Genomic DNA, 17,989 nt, shown 5'->3' with positions numbered 1-17,989 from the left:
TTTTAAGTTGTGAACTGTCACATTAATTTAAAATAGTAATATTGGTTTGTTGTGCAGAGAAAATCTGCAGTTCTGACATGCAGGATTTCTGCAGTCTTTATTGGATTTAAAAACAACTCTATCAAAGTTTCAACTATTAAACTAGTGAAACTCATTGACAATTTGACAGATTTTGGAGGTTTTCAATAGTGATCTCTGATATTCTCTCTGAGCAGTTTCCACTGGTGCTTCCTGTTCCTAACCAGTGAAATAAAAAGATCCACTTCTCAGGGGTGGCTTGGCAAGTTCATGGTCATCTCCTTGCCATTGCCGTCAGTGGAGCAAGAGTTTTAGCCTTCTCAGTAACTGCACAGAGGGAAGGAATATTTTTCTTAATATAATTAAAATTTGTCTGACAAGCATAAACATCAATCCCAGACTGCAGAAACCTGTGTTGGTGTATTTCTGTAAGTGGTGGGGACTTCCTTTCTGTTATATTAATAACAAGAGAAGATGTTCTAGACTTTTCTTTTTAATGAAATGTATTATAAAATATAATCAGATGCAATAAAACTTCACCTGGAAAAAAAATAAGCATAGTATGATGATCACTCATTTTTCTTAACATCTTAAAATACTGCACTGTGTTTGGGATACAAGGCTCCTCCTAGCCAGGAGAAGGGAACTTGTATCACTGACTAGTTAGCTCTGCTTCTGGCATTAATATTTACTTTGTTTTCAGTATGGAATTTGGCTAAACACTGACGGACATTCCTGCAGTGCAGTGTAAATGCTGTTGACCCTTGAGATTCAGCAACCGGTAATGGCCTCTCCTGCTTCAGGTGCTGTCTGTTCAGCAGTTGGGTCAGATTTCAATTGGCTTTACAACAGGTTTTCGGAAATGTCTCAAATGTGAAGCAGGTTCACTCGCTTTGAAAGGAGCCTGAGGGCCGTAGGGCCGTGGCAATGGGAGACTGTAGTCATCATCGGGGATGTAGGTGGTTGGGCGTTGTGCAGCTGTCGTGCGGACATAGCCGGGCGCTGCAGCTTGCTCCTCTTCTGCAGCACGCTGGGAAAGAAGCACATTTGGATCACCTGGTGATTATACACTTTAAAACTGCAGTGTGCTCCTGAGCCAATGTACAGAATGCCTAATGCAGGAAAGACTGTTAGTCTAGTCCTTAGCAAACCAGGAAACCCAGAGGGGTGTTGCTTGCTCATTGAAAGGAAAGCCTGAGTTGTTGACCATGTAGATGGGAGTTTGTCCTTTTAAATATTATGCAGCTGGAACCTGTAATACTTTTGTTATTGGTGAAGAAAACAGATTAGATGAACTGTAATAAGTGTGCACAGAACATCCCAGGAACAAGATAATCATTCTGATGCTTCAAAATGTGGCTGTATTTACGCTGACAGCCGCTGTTCCTGAATACAGTTACTGCAGTGAGCTTGTCACAGCACTGAAAGAAAACTGAGTCACAGCACGAGAAGTTTCTTATTCCAAACCAATTTTACTGTAGCACTTCTGCATGACTTTAGGCTCTTTAAGTGTACACACAATGTATTCTGCTCCCAGCTTTGTGTACCTTTCAGATTCCCTAGGACTGAGCAATTCATACAGCAAAGATAATTTCCAATCAGGAAGAGTTCCCTCAGTACGCACATCTCGCTTTTCTACTATTTTTCCTTTGGGAGCTCTGTGCTCTGGGATCACTGCTGGTCTCGACTAAAGAAGCATGGTGTCCAGCAGGGTAGAATTTGAAGCACTATTTGATATGCTGCCCTGCCTGCCCTCAGTGTCTTGCCCAGCAATCTGATCTCTTGTACTTTTGATGTGATGTTCACTGTCTGGTATGTGAAAGATGCTAAACTTATTTTTCCTGAACCCCACACCCCACCTTTTGCAGCTTTACCTCCATCAGATGGAAAGCAGTACTTCACTGGTGGCTACCTCAGCCATCATCCCAAAACATACTCACAAAAATTACTTTAGTACTTGAAGGTAAGTCTTCCTTTCAGTGTATTCCCTCCTTAAGATTCAATGACCAGTTCTGAGCAGTGTGCCTGACCACAGTTGTAACTCCAGAAACCCACGATGTACCGCTTTTGTAGTTCTCTCTGTCTATACCATCATCTCCACTGACTCCAGGAGCTCCACACTGGCATGGAGCAGCTATGCAGTGACTTGGCACAGCTCTTTGAGAAAGACAAGCTAGAGCAGTGAAAAAATGGGGTTGAAGATCTAATTGCAGCATATGGCAAAAACTTACTTTAGCTCTGGCTTCAGCTGCTTCTTTATGCATCTTTTCGTTGCGTAGTACCTTCAGCCATTCATTCTCTGTTTCTTTGGGAGGGGGAAGGCCTTGATCTATCCTTGAGGAAACAGTCATCAAAAATTCTTCTTTGTCTGTCATTTCCCGCCGGAGTTTAATGGCAAGTGCTTGCTGCATGGATAACTCTGCAACAAGAGCCATCATCTTCTGGGATCTGTCCTTTATCATCTTCTGCAGTTCATTTGTCTGGAAGAAGTAACAACTACATTTTAGTTTGGGCTTCCCTTTAGACACCTGCTGGGCATGACACTTGCTGGGCATGACACTTAGGTAAATATTAAGTATGTGAAAACAAGTCCAGCTGGACTTGGCTTTAAAAAAAACAGTTCCACACTTGAAAACGACTTAATGAAGCAGGAGGTGTGTTTCTGTGGACACTTGGAACTACAGAAACTGGCAGCATAAGAAGTCACGTTTACTCCAATACAAGATACAGAAGAGCAAGTTTAGATTTACCTCCTGCCCTTTTCATCTGAACAGCAAAACTGCCATTGCCCTCAGGCAGGGTTTGATTGACCTTGTGCACAATTAACTGTAATAAAAGTGTAATAAGCCCAATCCTTACAAGATGTGGACAAAGTGGGGCTGTGGGTTGTGAAAGCCTTGGCAAGGGGATGGAGAGAAGATGAATAGGACAGGAATCCTTGAGTTTGACTGGAGATGATTTAAACAAAAAAAAAAAAGCCCAGCAAAACTTAAATACTCTTTTAAAGTGACTAATTGGGAATGGGGAGAGTCAGAGAACTTGCAAATGTAACTTTTTGGCACACTGCCATTTTTACAGTAGTTTATTAGCCCATGGCCATGATTTCACAAACCTAATTAACAGCCATGTTATTTCTCTATCTGTGGAAAATTAGAGATTTACTATAAACACTGCTGTGATTTAAGCCTTTGAGTGCCAGACCTCACACCTAAGAAAAAAAAATTCAACACCTGGCCTTGTTTTACATTAATTACTCAGCATTTTTTTTTTCTGTCTTTCACTCAGCTCGGCTCTATTTGGAGCTTTTTCATTAAGGAGATGGGGGTGAGAGGATTTTTGCTCTTCCCCAAACAATATTACTGGCAATTGAAAGGAAATAGCTGTAATTTTATAAAAGTAATTGTATTGAAAATGATTATTTCTTTCCTGTGTGGTTCTCCCTAAATAACAAAGAACCTGTGAGCCAGATACCAAGTTTATCTTTTTGTATGTTAGAGTAGAACTTACCTGGCTTTTCCCTATTATTTTTTAGACTTTGATGTGTTTGTTGTGGACGGGCTGTTAAGTGTACCTGCAAAAGGAGGATTCTGCCAAGTTTCTAAGCACCTACCTGAGAAACAACCAATCCTATATTTTGGTAAAAGGTGTTATTTATGGTGCAACTTTCTTTGAAAACGAAAGTACACTCACCTAGTGCTTTTGGTGTCTCTATATTACTGTTACTACTCAATGTCTATAATTTCTGAAGACTAACGTGATTTGCCTGTCACTATTTCCAGCCACTTTTGTAATTTGCAAGTGAGTCATCTTACCTCTTGCCCAGTTTTTATTTCATTTCATGCAGGCCAGCAAGCAGAGTGTGCAATGCCCTTCTTACCCTTTTAGCTAACAGCAGCGTGTCCTGCTTCCCATCCTCTGCCATGGCACGGATTCTGTCTGTCAGCCGGGAAACCTGCTCATAGACCATATCTGTCTCCAGCAACTTCTCCTCCTTCTGCAGCAGCTCCAGCTCTAGCTGCAGTGAGAACGAGTATACAGGGTGTAGGTAAACAGCAGGGGAAGGGGCAGCACAAGGTGTTCCTGTGATTGCTTCTAGAGCTGCTGAAATAATACTGGTGAACAGCCATAAATAATCACTTCACCATTGGTTTTCTCGAAATTTTCACCCTCACTGCCAAGTTTCAGGCCTAAGTTGGTTACTGCCAGTCATACAGTTCCCTTTCAGAGCAGGGCCTTTTGAGGGGCAGGGAGTTACACTAGCATCATTGCTGCCTTGCTGTGATTTTCTTGAAAGAATTTTTTTTTTTTTCTAGTTTATTGGTTTGGGTTTTTCAAACTTCTGGTTCCCTGAGTCATGCTGTAATGAAAAGATTTCAGCTCTTGCTTTAAATTATACCTTTTCCCTTCTAGTGATAGAAAAAAGAAACTGTAGGTTCCAAAGACTAAAAAAGGAGGTACTGTGCAACTAAAAGGACTTTAAAATCACAAGGAGTTTGAAAGAGAACATTTAAACTTATCTCACGACTCCAAGAAACCTGTTTTTATTTTTAATGTGCAGGATGGTAATAATGGGATTGTAGCCTGCTTGGCTTTGCAGAGCTCCCTCCTGTCAAGAAATATGGGACAGTAAACTAAAAAGCTATAACTGAAGCAGAAGTGTTTGTGGTGAATCCTTACAAACTGGAGTTCAAAAGGAGAACTCATTGGTGCACTGCTCTGAGCTTGCTCTTACCCTAATGGCTTCACAGCCCCATGTGAATTCCCCCCCAAAAATAAATACAAGGGCGAGAGTTTTGTGCCCCTAAAAATGGAAGAGACAAAAATATCTAAGAAAATATCATGGTTGCTCATTCCATTCCTTTACCATACAGGAGCTGCCCTGGAATTGGCTTTTCTACTGGACATAATGCTTCATTTTGAAGCCCCCCCTGGCAGTCGCTGGCAGCGCTGCAGTCAGGGGCGCAGGTGCTTGTCTGGCCCGGCTGCCACTGCCATGAAGGTCTCTTCTGTGGCTCCCTGTTGGGCGTGGACACCAGGCAGTACAACCAGAGCCTGAGAAGGATGTTTGTTTGACTGTCTCACATATGAAGACTTTCTCAAGAGGGCAGTGGGACTCTCTCCTGCTCACGGCCCATCCATAGTGGTGGAACAGCTAAGAGCCAGTTGCAGGAGAATGACAGCTTTGTTTGTTAGCAGTTTATTATTCTGCATCTCCTGCCTTTTCTGTGCCTTCCCAGAGTGAAGAGGGAGGGTCTGCACTGAAGTGCTGGTGATGCAAACAGTCCAGCTAGCAGAGGATGCTGCAGAGCCAGGTATACCAGAGCTCCCCCCCTCCAGCCTCTACTGGAAGAAGTCAGAATGTCCCAGGTCCAATTGTCCTGGAAAGCAGATGTTGAGCTGGAGTTCCCACGAGCCAATCGTAATTATTTTAATTCCTCTTGGAGAAAGTTTATTTTAAAAATAAAGACACCATTTGCTTTTTCTAGAAGAGGTCAAACACAGTGGGATAGTGATGTGAGAAGTGATGTTACCTGCTCAATCTTTTTTAGCAGCTCAGGTGGAGATGGGTCCTTCCCTCCCAGGTCTCGCTTTCTACTCTCATTTTCAGTGTCAGCAAAGATTTCCTCCATCTGTTTAATCTTGTCCTTGCACTGGGAATACTGGCAAGCAAAAAGCCACAACAGTTATTTTTTTCAGACAAGAAGCCAAAAGCCCCGCTATTACTACGTGACCAGAGACAGAAGGTCTCAGTGTGTCTGATTTACACCAGGAGAACCGTGCTAAAGCAGCTGGGCTGGCTGTGCTGCCAACACCTGGGCTTGGAAGCAAGGCTCCAGCCGTGCTGGGAGAGCACTGGGGATGCTGGGGCAGTGTAGGCCTAAGCTAAGTGATACTGGTCAAACACTGGAAAAACGTTTCCTTATGAAACCAGAGGTGGATGTACATCGTTCTGTCCTCTTGCTAATGAATGGGAATTTGAAAACCAGTAGATTGTGTCATGGGTTATCCCTATAATGCCCAAAGAGGAATCATCTTCATCTTATTAATGGTTTAAGTGTCTTGAACGCCTGTTCTCCTGCCTCTTCTCTCTGTGCAACTCAACCACCTGAAACTGTATAAATAACAAAGCTGCACAGAAGAGGCTTCGTCTCTGAGCCACCAGGTATCGTGACAAGAGCCCTGGACAAGACGATGACTTTTATTTTCTGAATATGTTTAGGAAGTAAGAAAAAGGCTGCCCCAGGGGCTGATACCTTCTTCAACTTCTGCTGGTGGCTTGGATGAAAAGCCACGGTCAGTTTGTACCAAATCACATCCCTTGGGCCATAGCGGGGCCGGCTTAGGGCCACTCTCCACAGCCGCTGTGAGCAGGCGGCGGACAGAGCACAGCCCCTGGGGCTGGGCAGCGAGCCTGTCCCAAGGAGGGAGAGGAGCCCTGGGGAAGGGTGGGAGTTCCCACTGGTGTCTGCTTCCTTCCCCCTCCCCAGGTCTCTGCAGCCCAGCGAAGCTGGGCCCTTCAGTGGGGGAGGCAGCTGGGCAGGAGCAGCAGTGGGTGCCTGGGACTCCTGTGGGACTTTCTCAAAACTAAGGGACAAGATTTCCTTTTGCTGGGGGCAGGGAGAGGGGTTACAAGCAATTTTAATTTTTTTTTTAAAGGAGACAATAGAATGACAGTTGCAGGATGGATGCAAATCCTTCTGTCTGCCAGAAATTGAGTCCCACCTGCTGCTTTGTCTTCAGGCTACTTCTTTTATCCTCAGGAATACACCAAATGTTTGAAGTGGAGAGGTCTTCCTTTATTCCCTACAATATTCTGTTTGACCCACAGGATCCATTTAGGGATGTAGGAGGGATACGAGTGCCTGACAGTTTGGTTGCAAGTTAAATCTGAAAGTCCTGCTTCCCTGCTGGTTAGTGCTAAAGGTCTCATCCCTGTAGGCATCCAAGCGTTCCACATTCAAGTTCCCAGGCATGTGTCCTGAAGTGACTCAGTGGTGATGCTGAGTGATGTGGTCCTCCTGGGACCCACAGAGGCAGGTGTTCCCTGACCTTTCTGATATGAGATGTTCCTATGGAATAACATTTCCTAGAATACACTAGATGGACATCCGTGTTTTGCATAAATACACGCTGAAGTGACCGGGACCATTTCTTCACGTTTGGACTTGCGAGACTGACAGCAGTGGGGTTTGTGCTTTGATATGAGCCTGGCCATCCATCAGCACGTCGTCACTCCAACTTTGGTCCATTAGTTCTGGCATAACATGACGCAAGTAAGTTGCTGTAAGTGCTAACCAACAATTGCAGGTGATGATATTATTAAGGAAATAGGGGGTCACTGGCTCTTAAAGTTAAGAGTAGTCAGCAAAAAGACAAAGTAAATGTTTATCCGTTGCTGCTGGGATGGGGTTTGTTCACTGGAAGTTAACCTGTCATGTTTAACTGGAAAAGGGAAAAGTGACAGACCTCCTCAGGTGATTATGGAACAACACCAGAACACTTATCTTAAACACTTTTCTGGTAAAAGAAGTGTCATGCAGCTCTTTCTTTCACACTTTGTCTCAGAGCAAGCAAAGTAAAAACCTTAAATAACTGTAATGAGCAATTTCCTTATCAAATCATGGTTTTGTTTAAAATTAATGCCATTCAGTGCACAACTAGGTACTGAAAGATTTATTTTCATTATAAACAACTGAAACTCGAGACCAATAATACACAGAGTGGAAGAATGTAAGAGCAGGATCAGCACAAACAACAGGATGCAGGTATGATTCCAGTGATGTCTCATATCTGGGGCTAAATTTCTCCACCACTAACTCAGCTGAAAATGCCTTATTGGAGGCAGTGGCACCTTAATGAGATTAGCAACAGCTCATCAAGTAAAAGTTTGCAAGATCGAAAAGTTAATTTAGAGATGAAGGACCATTGCAGCAAAACCACTGTCCAAACGAGAAAAAAAATCCATGAAAAGTTTCATGTTAAACTTAAATACTAGGTTTACTTTTAAAGGTAGCATGCATTGGGAGTGATTAGATGCAGGCTATGCATGGAAAACAAAGCACATTTAGAAATAACTATGCTATTCTCTGTCTGCTTAAGTGATGTGAATATAGGCATCTTTATTTTCTTCTCATTTGTAGTGTATTCCTTGGACAAGACTTTATCCGAGTTCTATGAGATTCTAAATCTTACATTAAAAAAAAAAAATCATTTCTTGGAGTGGGTTTGATACAGGGGATGGGAAAAAGCTCTGTAAGAGAAGCTTTTCTACATTTGATTGTTATCATCAGGAGGAATTGTTGAAGAAAGAACAGAGGAGAGGTAACACATACCTAGATAAAGAGACTAGTCTCAAAAACTAGAGATCTGGTGGTTATTTTGTAAATTTCAGAGAAGGCAGGTGAGGTATGCAGAGATCTAGAAAAGGGAAAGACAAATACAGAATCAAGGTCAACTGATTAGGTATAATTTCTTTAGAAAAGGGTCTGGTTGTAACATACAGTTCCAGGAACATGAATCAATATGTCACATTGCAAGAAAGGCTACCATCGTACCTGGACACAGAAGCAGAAATAAAACCTGCAAGATGCCTGAATGAATCCATTCACTGCCACCCACTGATGTTAGTCACTGCACCTCAAGAAAAATAAAGACCATGGTGCTAAAAATAAAAGAAAGGCAAAAAAAGAATGATGCAAGATCTGTAAGGGCTGATGGAAAGAAACAGGGTTGTGTAGACTAGCAAGGGGATGGGAGAGGAATGTGATTAACTTTTTTCCAGTAACATGAAACATTGTTGCAGGGAGGAAGAGAATGATCTATTTGTCATGTCCCTGGTGGACAGAATACAAATCAATAGGCTTACATTGCAACAAGAAATATTCAGGCTAACGGTTAAGAAATCCTTTCCACTGTTAAGGAAGCACTGGGATAGCTTGCTGGGGAAACTGGAGTTTCCCTGTGGTGATTTGAAAGCACAGTTTAGCCCTCTTAGGAACAACGGGCAGTCCTGTGCTCGAGCAGGAGCAGGATTGCCTAGATAAACTCTTCCTCTCTCTACTAGCCCCATTTTTCTATGACTGCTGTGATGTAGTCTGGAGATTTTCATGGGGTTGTATTAAAACCTGGATAAATGTTGATGCCAAATGCTTCAACAAAACTGTCGGTCCATGTTATGTTAGTTGAACTCTGAGGCATGAAAGTCCCATCTACAGCGTCTTGACAGCTCAGCAGGTCTATGTGTTGGACTAATTAATGATTATTGCTAAGTATTTCCCATTGATGCGTGAAGGCAGATTAGTTTTCATGGGTCATTTAAAGCAGCAGGAACAGTCCCTTGATGTGCAGTCCCAATTAAAAGTTACATAGTTTTGTGCCCAGGGAAAACCACCTTAGAATCCCACGAGGTATTTTTTGTGTCAGATGAAGGAAGTACAGGAGTATAGGAAACTCAGGTGAATGTTTGTTCTTCCTGAACTGGCACATGGCCCTGACCTGTCCGTCCTCTTCCCAATGGGTGCCACAGCCACCAAGACACAGGGTCAGTTTCCTCAGCCTATTGAATACAATGTGCTCATTCATCCATCTATTCCAAGAGACAGAAATAGATATCCCACCTCAGAACAGCTAATTTAGTGATGATTAAAGCATCTGTTGAGAGTGAGACTTACGCTCAAACAGTGTCTCTAAAAAGTCAAAAGATCTCCGTGAAATGCAAACAACAAATACGGAAACTTTTTCTATTTTATGGCGTCATTTCTTGTTTTCCTTTCAGATTTATCTCTATGTATTTCAAGTATTACTAATGACGGATATCTGTTGTTGAACTACATAATATTTGGTAACCACAGTATCTAGTTACATTTGAAAGACTGATAACTGGTTATTTGCCATTGCCCACTGGAAAATCTCGGACTTGGGAACATTTATTAAGAATACTGCATGTGTAATATCACATCATTCTTTATTTTCCTACTTCTTAATTTATTTTTTTTTTTCTTTGGTCAATATTGCAAAAAATGTAAAGCATTTGTAGCTTTAAAGTCTGCCTTTAATGGTGACTTCAGGCTTCACATGAGCCATCATCACAAAGGAGAAAGTTTTAGGAATACCAAATGGAAAAATCAAAGTTCCATGACTGACTCTGTCAGTTCACAAGAATCATCTGCATTTTGTTACTGTATTTGACTCAGTGATTCTCAGTCTTGTTGTAAATCTTAGCTGAAAACATATATATATATATATAAATTTTTTTTAAAAAGCCTAATTTTTTTCACATTCCCTCTGTTCATCGTTCAATCTGTAATGGCACTGTAAAGTTCTCTGGGGTACAATATGCATGAGGTATTGTACAACATTTTATTCTTTTAGCAGAGCGTACAATTTCTTTAAAAGTCCAGAAGTAACAGAAAAGTGCAAGCACTATTTAACAGTGAGTCACAGCTCCCATCGATGCAATTGCAAACAGCAATGTTGCACTCTCATTTATGATTTTGTGCAGACACTAACAGAATATGTATGGAAGAAATTACCAACTGGAGATAAGGTCAAAAGTAAATGAGCCATTTCAGAAAGCAAGGAAAGAATGTCCCAAACAATGATGAACACTGCAGTTTGTTAGTTGTTTAATGTCATGTTGTAACTAGAACTAAAACTTACACTGCTTTTGTGTAGAAGAAAATACATGTAGATTAGATCATTGTAGGCAGCAGAGTTTCCAGAGTAGGCTCAGGGTCAAGTGTGAATTGAGTTATTATTTTAGAAACTTGAAGAGCTAAGTATGATCTCCCACCCATCCACCTACCCCCATCAATACTGTTTTAACAAATTTTATCTACATACCCATTTTTTCCCCATGACTCCCATTCTCCAGCTTAGTCACACTGACATTTCAGGCTCTGGGGAGGGATAACTGAGATGCCATACCCAGGAAGCGTTTGGCATGTGCATAGCAAAGTGTATCAGTCAGTAACACAAAAATGTAGAAACTCATATATCTGAAGTTACAAACATGCATCAGTGCTTTGCTAGACAGGTGTATTGCTGAATTTCTGTTTCAATAAAACTTGTACATGCAGACTTCTTTTTTTCTATGAATTTACCTTAAGTTTTATGATACAGAATAATACAAACAAACAAAAAAAAGGCTTCCTTTCCCACCAACCTGTATCTGAAGTACCACCAGGTCTGCATCCAGGACATTCTTCATTGGGAGTGCTTTGAAACACAATTTGACCTGTTTCTTTTTCTCAGCCACCTTCAGCTTCAGAAATCTGATCTTTTCATCCATAACTTGCATCTCAATATCTCCATTTCTACACAACATCTCTTGCACGTTAATTTTTTCATATAAAACGCATAGTTCTTCTTCTCGATTCCTGAGCAGAAGACCACTGCAATAAGCCCAAAATGAAAAGGTAAATTAAAAAAAAAAAGCAACTCATATTCAGTGTATGCTGTTCAAGAATGTAACTGGAAACCTTGAAAGACAGTAATAACATGGGAAAATGTTCAAAAGTCTCACAAATATTTTAATATAATGAGAACATTTTAAATAGGTAACAAAATAATTACAATGTGAAAATCAGAGACCAAACAATTGCAAAGATTGATCTCTCATATAATTTTAAAAGCTCTTCTGGCCTTCCACAGCATTCATTTAGAAATGGATTAACATGATCAGGGAGCTTTACATCTTCTGCATTTTTATACCTTATCTGCGCACAAAGGACAAAAGAAGCAGGAGGCTACGAGCTCTCAGGGCATTCAGTAGCCAATCCACCATATTTTTTCATGGTAGTTCTGAAGAATGAACATCTTCACCAATGGAGAAAAAACATCTGTGTAATGCAAAGCAGCATTGACATTGCAGTGAGGCAGACGGTTTAACAAAACATTCTAGTGAAGCAGTCTTTTAATATTCCTAAGTTGGAGTGCTCATAAATTGAAAAATATTGTTGATTTCTGAATGTAAAAATTAAACACTATATTACATCAAATTTACATGCATACCTCTCATTTTGTTGCTGAAGAGCCCTTTCATATTTTTTGTGCAGCTGCACAATTTCTTCTTCAATGTGGGTGACCGTATTGGTAAGTCTCTCAAGATGCAGACACTGTTGCTCTTTCTTTTCTTTCATCTCATGCATCATTTGTACAATTTTGCGATAATCATTTTTGAGACTGTTTGTAATTGTTACATTATTTGTATTCTTCAGCTGTTGTTTCTGCAGTTTTCTTAAAAATAACAGAACAGAAGGAAAGTTTTTAGTCCTTTCGATTTCAAAGCAATTTCAGCAACTAAAAGCAGAGCTTAAACTAATTCCTGAAATACACAAAGGATCTTCTGTGTCTTCACAGAAGCACTACAAGAAGTAGAAAACCTCTCTGAGAACAGTTTCTCTGCAAGCACTTTACAGCTTGAAGAGAACTGGATTATGGCCCCAAAAGATGCTATAATAGGAGCACTGCAATACATCTCTTTTCTTCTCCACTGGGTAGCCCAAGAGGATGTAAGAAATAAAGTTCAAGAGCAGAAGCATAAACTCTGATGCAAAATCTTAATGTACAGTAATCCTGCCCTTCTATTTAAAGAACGGTATTTAAATAACTTTGTGGTTGCAATTCAGAGGTCTCCAAGTTTATTGTTTATAAAACAACATACCACAACATTCACATTAGAAAGAAAATTATCAGTTTCCCTGTTTGACAGATGAGAAAAAAAATCACAATGAAAGGTTAGAGAGAAGATCACATTATAGACCCATAAAAAACAACAGAAGTAATTATTTCCAGTGACCTTCCTGGCCACTAGAGGATAGTCCTTCTCTTAAAAGACAGATTCTTGTTGCCATGCAGATCATTTGTTTGCTCACGACATGAAACTCAGAGTTTCAAACTGCTTTTGATTGTGGTAAGTATCACTTCTTGATCAAGACACTAGATATAGATCTACACTGGGAAGGTATTTACGCCAACACATAAAAGAGGTAGTGAAAGGAGAAGCACAGTCTCCTGTTAAAACACAGAACTGCAGATGAAATATCCTGCCTCCCCTTGTGGGGTCCGTCATTAAATTGTTGAATTACCCTCTACAGAGCAGTGAGCTTCTTTCTGCTTAATTTCTCCTCTGACTGTAACACTTTCCAGTTCCTCGGGGTATTACTGAATTGAATTAAACTTCTATAAAGCAAGTTTCAGCTGAAAGCATGACATATTGCAGAAATGCAATGTGGTATTAAATATTTTCTGCAAATCTTTCTTTTTTTTGGGCTGAATCTCTGTCTGTCCTCCAAATTGTGAAGGTTGCAGTTAAGTCAGTGATACTACAATAATAAAGTCTATTACTGAAATTAAAAATATGTTTCCATAGGCAAGAGAATTACTGAAAATTCAGTACTTTTGCTAGTTCTAAAACTAGGTTTGCCGAGATCAAAATGTCTGTGGCATTTGTCCTGGAGCAGGATCATCTATAATAATTAGATATTTCTGATACTAGACAATATATATCTGCCTTTTCAGCCTTGTTTTCCTCCTCCTTTCACCTATGATTGATTGGGAAGGCCTCAAAAATTTTAGCAAAAAATGTCAGCCTGTGCATCTTGACAAAATCACTTAAATCATTGAAGTTCCACTTCTTTCCCAGCTACCTCCAGCATGACTTTGCAATCAAGCTACTCAGAGATTCACAATATACTTTGAGTGAAGGTATCCTGAATACATTCTTAGGTCTGGCAATTTTTTTACACCAAAAAATGAAGTTTTGGGAAAATCAAATTATTTTTAAACTACTCAATTTTGGCCATGCTGTTCTGCATACATAGTTAACTATTCCCTTGCTTCCTACTTTCACAACTACCGATTTCAGAGACATTGTCATTCTGCCTCTATTGCAGAATATCACCACTTGGATGATAAAAAGATGGCAAAAAGACATTTCTACTAAATAATGGTCTAGGAAAAGAGAGTCACGTGCACCACCTGTTCCACCTCATCCTCTTTGTTGAGAATGTAAGCTTTCATTTTTACTAGGATTGCCTTGAAATCGAAACTCTGTTTTGTTTGATCTGAAATAAACATTATCCAACAAACTTCACTTTGAGTTTGAACCAAGAATAAGGATAAGCAAGTACAACAGTGTTGTTCATATTGGATGAAATAACATGATAATTCAGATACCAGAGGCTCGAGAACTATGATACAAAGGAAATACAATGACAATTTATCCCTCCAAAGGAAAGGAAAGTGAGAGAGTAGCCAGACAAACTTCGTGCCATGCAGTAATGCCCTAGCTAATTGTGAAGTGTTAGGGTGATAGAAATTGGAACAGATTATGTAAGGGTGTTGCTAAATGTCTTAGAATCAGGTTTTAAAAATCAGAATAGCTATCGAGGATGAAATAAGCATAGGTGAAGATGGACTAGATTATCTCTTAAGATCCTTTCTATTCTCATATTTCTATAATTGTGATCTACAGCTTATTTAAAACTCACCTTTCCTTTGTTATAACAGTATTCCTTAAATTTTCTACTTCATTTCCCAGCAATTTTACCCGGTTTTTAATTTCATTGGCTTTCTGCTGAGCAGCATGCACCAAGTTTATACATTTATTCTTTTCAGTTAGGATAACATCATAAATTTTAGTAAATCCTTGGATTCTGAAGAAATGAAAAATGTGAAAGAAAAAATTATTATAATTTGGTGCACACATTACATGGATAAAAATTGCTTTAAAAATTTTTTTTTTAGCTAATGTAGCGTTATTATTTTCTTACTCTTTCTGGATTCCTCTTTGCCTCTTTTTGTGCTCTCTTAGTTTGAGATCTTTTCTTTTTATTGCTTTAATAATATTTTGGAGTTGTATCTGAAATTTAAATAGAATTCAGTGAGCACTTTAGATATACTAAAGAAATATCTTCAAAGAAATTACTCAGAACAGCTATTCCTCTTAGACGAGGAAAAGACAGTGAGGTGAGATTATTCTAAGAACTTATTATAATGAAATGCTTTTATTGTAACAACATTAGAGAAAATAGTTTTTATACGTATATTAAGCTTATAATAACTGTCATTAATGCAGATAATTTGATGCATATTAAAATGCTTGGTCCCTTATATTTGGAGTTCTACTCTTTCTATTAATCAGCCTCTCAGTTCCATCACTATATAATTATTTGTCATATGTACTACTGAAATTGTACATATTCAAATATAATTTTATTTTTTTTTACTTTTTTTCTGGCTTTTAAGCAATCACTGGTGATTGAGTAGAACTGTACATTTACATTTTGTTACAGCTCTGGACCTTCTGTTTTCAGTTGTGTCCAATTTTCAATACTCCATGTCATCAACCTTCAATGAACAGTCCTTTTCTCACCTCCCACTGGTATCAGGAGCAGGAGATTGATACTAAAAAGCTGGTGCATGTTGGGTTGCAACTCTGGGCATTCATTACTTTGTATTGTCTATTTTTTTGATCTGTTTAAGGACTGATATTTACTGAAGGTTCAAAGCCTGACATGTTTTTTTAGTGTATTTTCATAGACAGTCGAAGATTCCCAAAGTGTAGATTATGTAATTTATTTGAATGCAGACATACATTGTTGCTGCATAAATACTGTGTTCCCTTAGACAAACCTGGTAGTTTGTATAAACTGTGCAACATCACAGCACACGTGTTATATTATAATGACAGCAAACTGCAGCAGCAAACCCAATGACTAGTCCTAGTTTCTGTGGCTGTAGGAAAAAAGTTTTCTTTCCATCTTTCTTCATATTAATATAACAATTTGCATCTGGAAATGTGTCAGGAAAATAAAAATTGCCGTCCCTCCTTGGAATCAGCAGCAGTTCTGTTTACCTCTTAATGTCCATGTATTTGTAATACAAAACACACAGTTGTACTTCTGAGAAACTCAGTTGAGGCTATCTGATTTTCTGCCTCTCTATTTCTTAGGCTGAAAGAAAATAATCCTTTCAAATACCTTATTTCAATCATGGCATGATATTTTAATATACTATTGCACTGGACCATAAATTGCCAATAAAACAGCACTGTATTGTGATGGAACTTCAAAGTAAAGTGGGAAATGAGAGTCCATAGGGCTCTCCTCACTAGTAATTTAATCTCTCCATTTACTAGCTTTCACTTTAGAAGAGTCTTCCAATTCCATGAGATAATTTTTTACCTGGGTTTTCTGAACATCCCTCGATTTCTGTTCCCTTTGTTCAACTTTGAGCCAAATCAGATGTGCAAGTCTGGATAACTCATGTCTGCATTTTTCCTGCTCTTTGAAAAGCCGTCCTTCTTCAGCAATGCATTCTTCTAACATGCTGGCATCCATTTCTGACATCTTTTCCTAAAGAAAATTAAATTCAATTCCTTATGCATCGATGCATCAGTGTTGGCAAACCCAAAGTTGGAAATACTTCAGGTTTATCTGCAAAAGTTCACATATATAGACATTATATGGATTTAAAAAAAAAAAAAAAATTGCTTGAAAAATACCAGCTGAAACACCATGCACAATCCTTATAATAACATGTCAAAATATATTATCACCTAGAAGCATTTCTGTTCCTAAATTTAGCATGTCTTTCAGCTATTGCCCATTGGGCAGAATGGTTCTTTATGGCCATATAATCTATAAGTATGCTTACTGTGAGCTCTTGTTATGTGCCTACTACACAATGGATGACACTGAGCTTTCATATTAAGAGACCAAATTTAGACATTTAAAACAGAGTAAAGTACCTAGATGCCTACAGTTGTTGGAGATTCAGTCAATACAGTCACTGAACTCTAAAGAGCTATTTGCTCTACCCAGTATAAGCTAACCTCTTTAGGCGAAGGTGAATGGATGGCTTCCTAGGCTCCAATGACTACAGGACTAGATGGTTAGTGACTAAGGTGGCACATTAGATACATATCCCATAGGCAGACAGTGACATGTAGATACCAAACATTTATGCAGTCAAACACAAGCTGAATCCCACCTGCTAATGCTAATGAATTCAAAGACAGTACAAAAAGAAAATGGATATAAGGGAAAGAAGATGAGGAGGTATGATCTTAAAAAGAAGATATGTCTGAAAGATATTGCTTCTTATAAAGTAATTTATACAGTGGCAAGTATTAATACTGTCATAATGAAGACATCTGCATTTCCACACTATATATGGCTGTGCTGAATATAGACAGACATCCACAAATGACAAAACTCTGAGGACAAAAAATTATAATGTACAAATGCTGAATTGTCCTTGTTAGTCACTGTCATATCCAATGGAAATTTATACCCATCATATTTCTAGTTGTAATGTCGTTAATAATATTCAGAAAGATTTAACTTAGAAAGTGGATTTACTTTCTGCCTTCCAATACGTGACCAATAACACCAACAAAGGTTTTTTAAACATGACAAACAAGTGATCTTTAAATTTGAACAAACACCATCACATGTTTTCTCACCAGAAAGCTGCAACTAGAAACTGCCACCATTTTTCCTTCAAACATTACCTTTATTCTCATGACTGAAAACAAACTGTTATAGTGAACAAGTATGAGAAAGCAGAACTCAGCACCTGTTCAGCTAATCTTTTCTTGGTCATTTCAATTTCCTTCTGTAGTTCTCTTCGTCTTTCTAATAATACTCCATTACTTTTAGGGATGGCTTCTGCCTACAAAAATAAACCAAGGACACTGAGTGATGCAAATAAAAGATGTGAAAAATGTAAAATGCAGATAATCTATTTGAAGTAACTACACATATTAAGAAATTAGATTTCTGTCTTGTTACAACAGCTAGTTCAAAAGCTCTTCGTTGATTAGAGTCCCACAGTAACATATTCAAGTTTCTCAATTTTTTCTTTTAAGAATTTAACTATAAACACTGAACTTCACAAAGCTTAGTTTAAGTACTGAATTTATAAGGGTTATGTTTTCAGCAACTAAGCTATCATTAAAAAAAAA

At 38.9% G+C, this 17,989-nt stretch overlaps 1 protein-coding gene across 1 annotated transcript in view; it reads right to left on the bottom strand.

Annotated features, from left to right (window-relative positions):
• Window positions 1-844: 844 nt before the first annotated feature.
• Window positions 845-17,989, bottom strand: part of CCDC146 (coiled-coil domain containing 146) — a gene marked incomplete at its 5' end in the record, with an annotated part of 69,477 nt that continues 52,332 nt past the window's right edge. Inside the window, 10 exon segments of the mRNA XM_010166365.2 lie at window positions 845-1,048; window positions 2,250-2,498; window positions 3,896-4,033; window positions 5,550-5,678; window positions 11,183-11,411; window positions 12,031-12,255; window positions 14,511-14,675; window positions 14,793-14,881; window positions 16,206-16,376; window positions 17,602-17,697. Of these exon segments, the coding sequence (XP_010164667.2) occupies window positions 845-1,048; window positions 2,250-2,498; window positions 3,896-4,033; window positions 5,550-5,678; window positions 11,183-11,411; window positions 12,031-12,255; window positions 14,511-14,675; window positions 14,793-14,881; window positions 16,206-16,376; window positions 17,602-17,697 (1,695 nt within the window).

This window comes from Antrostomus carolinensis, unplaced genomic scaffold (assembly GCF_000700745.2).
Source record: "Antrostomus carolinensis isolate BGI_N321 unplaced genomic scaffold, ASM70074v2 scaffold16534, whole genome shotgun sequence".
Taxonomy (NCBI): domain Eukaryota; kingdom Metazoa; phylum Chordata; class Aves; order Caprimulgiformes; family Caprimulgidae; genus Antrostomus; species Antrostomus carolinensis.
The sequence above is the reverse complement of the archived record's forward strand: the minus strand, read 5'-3'. Positions and strand labels throughout refer to the sequence as shown.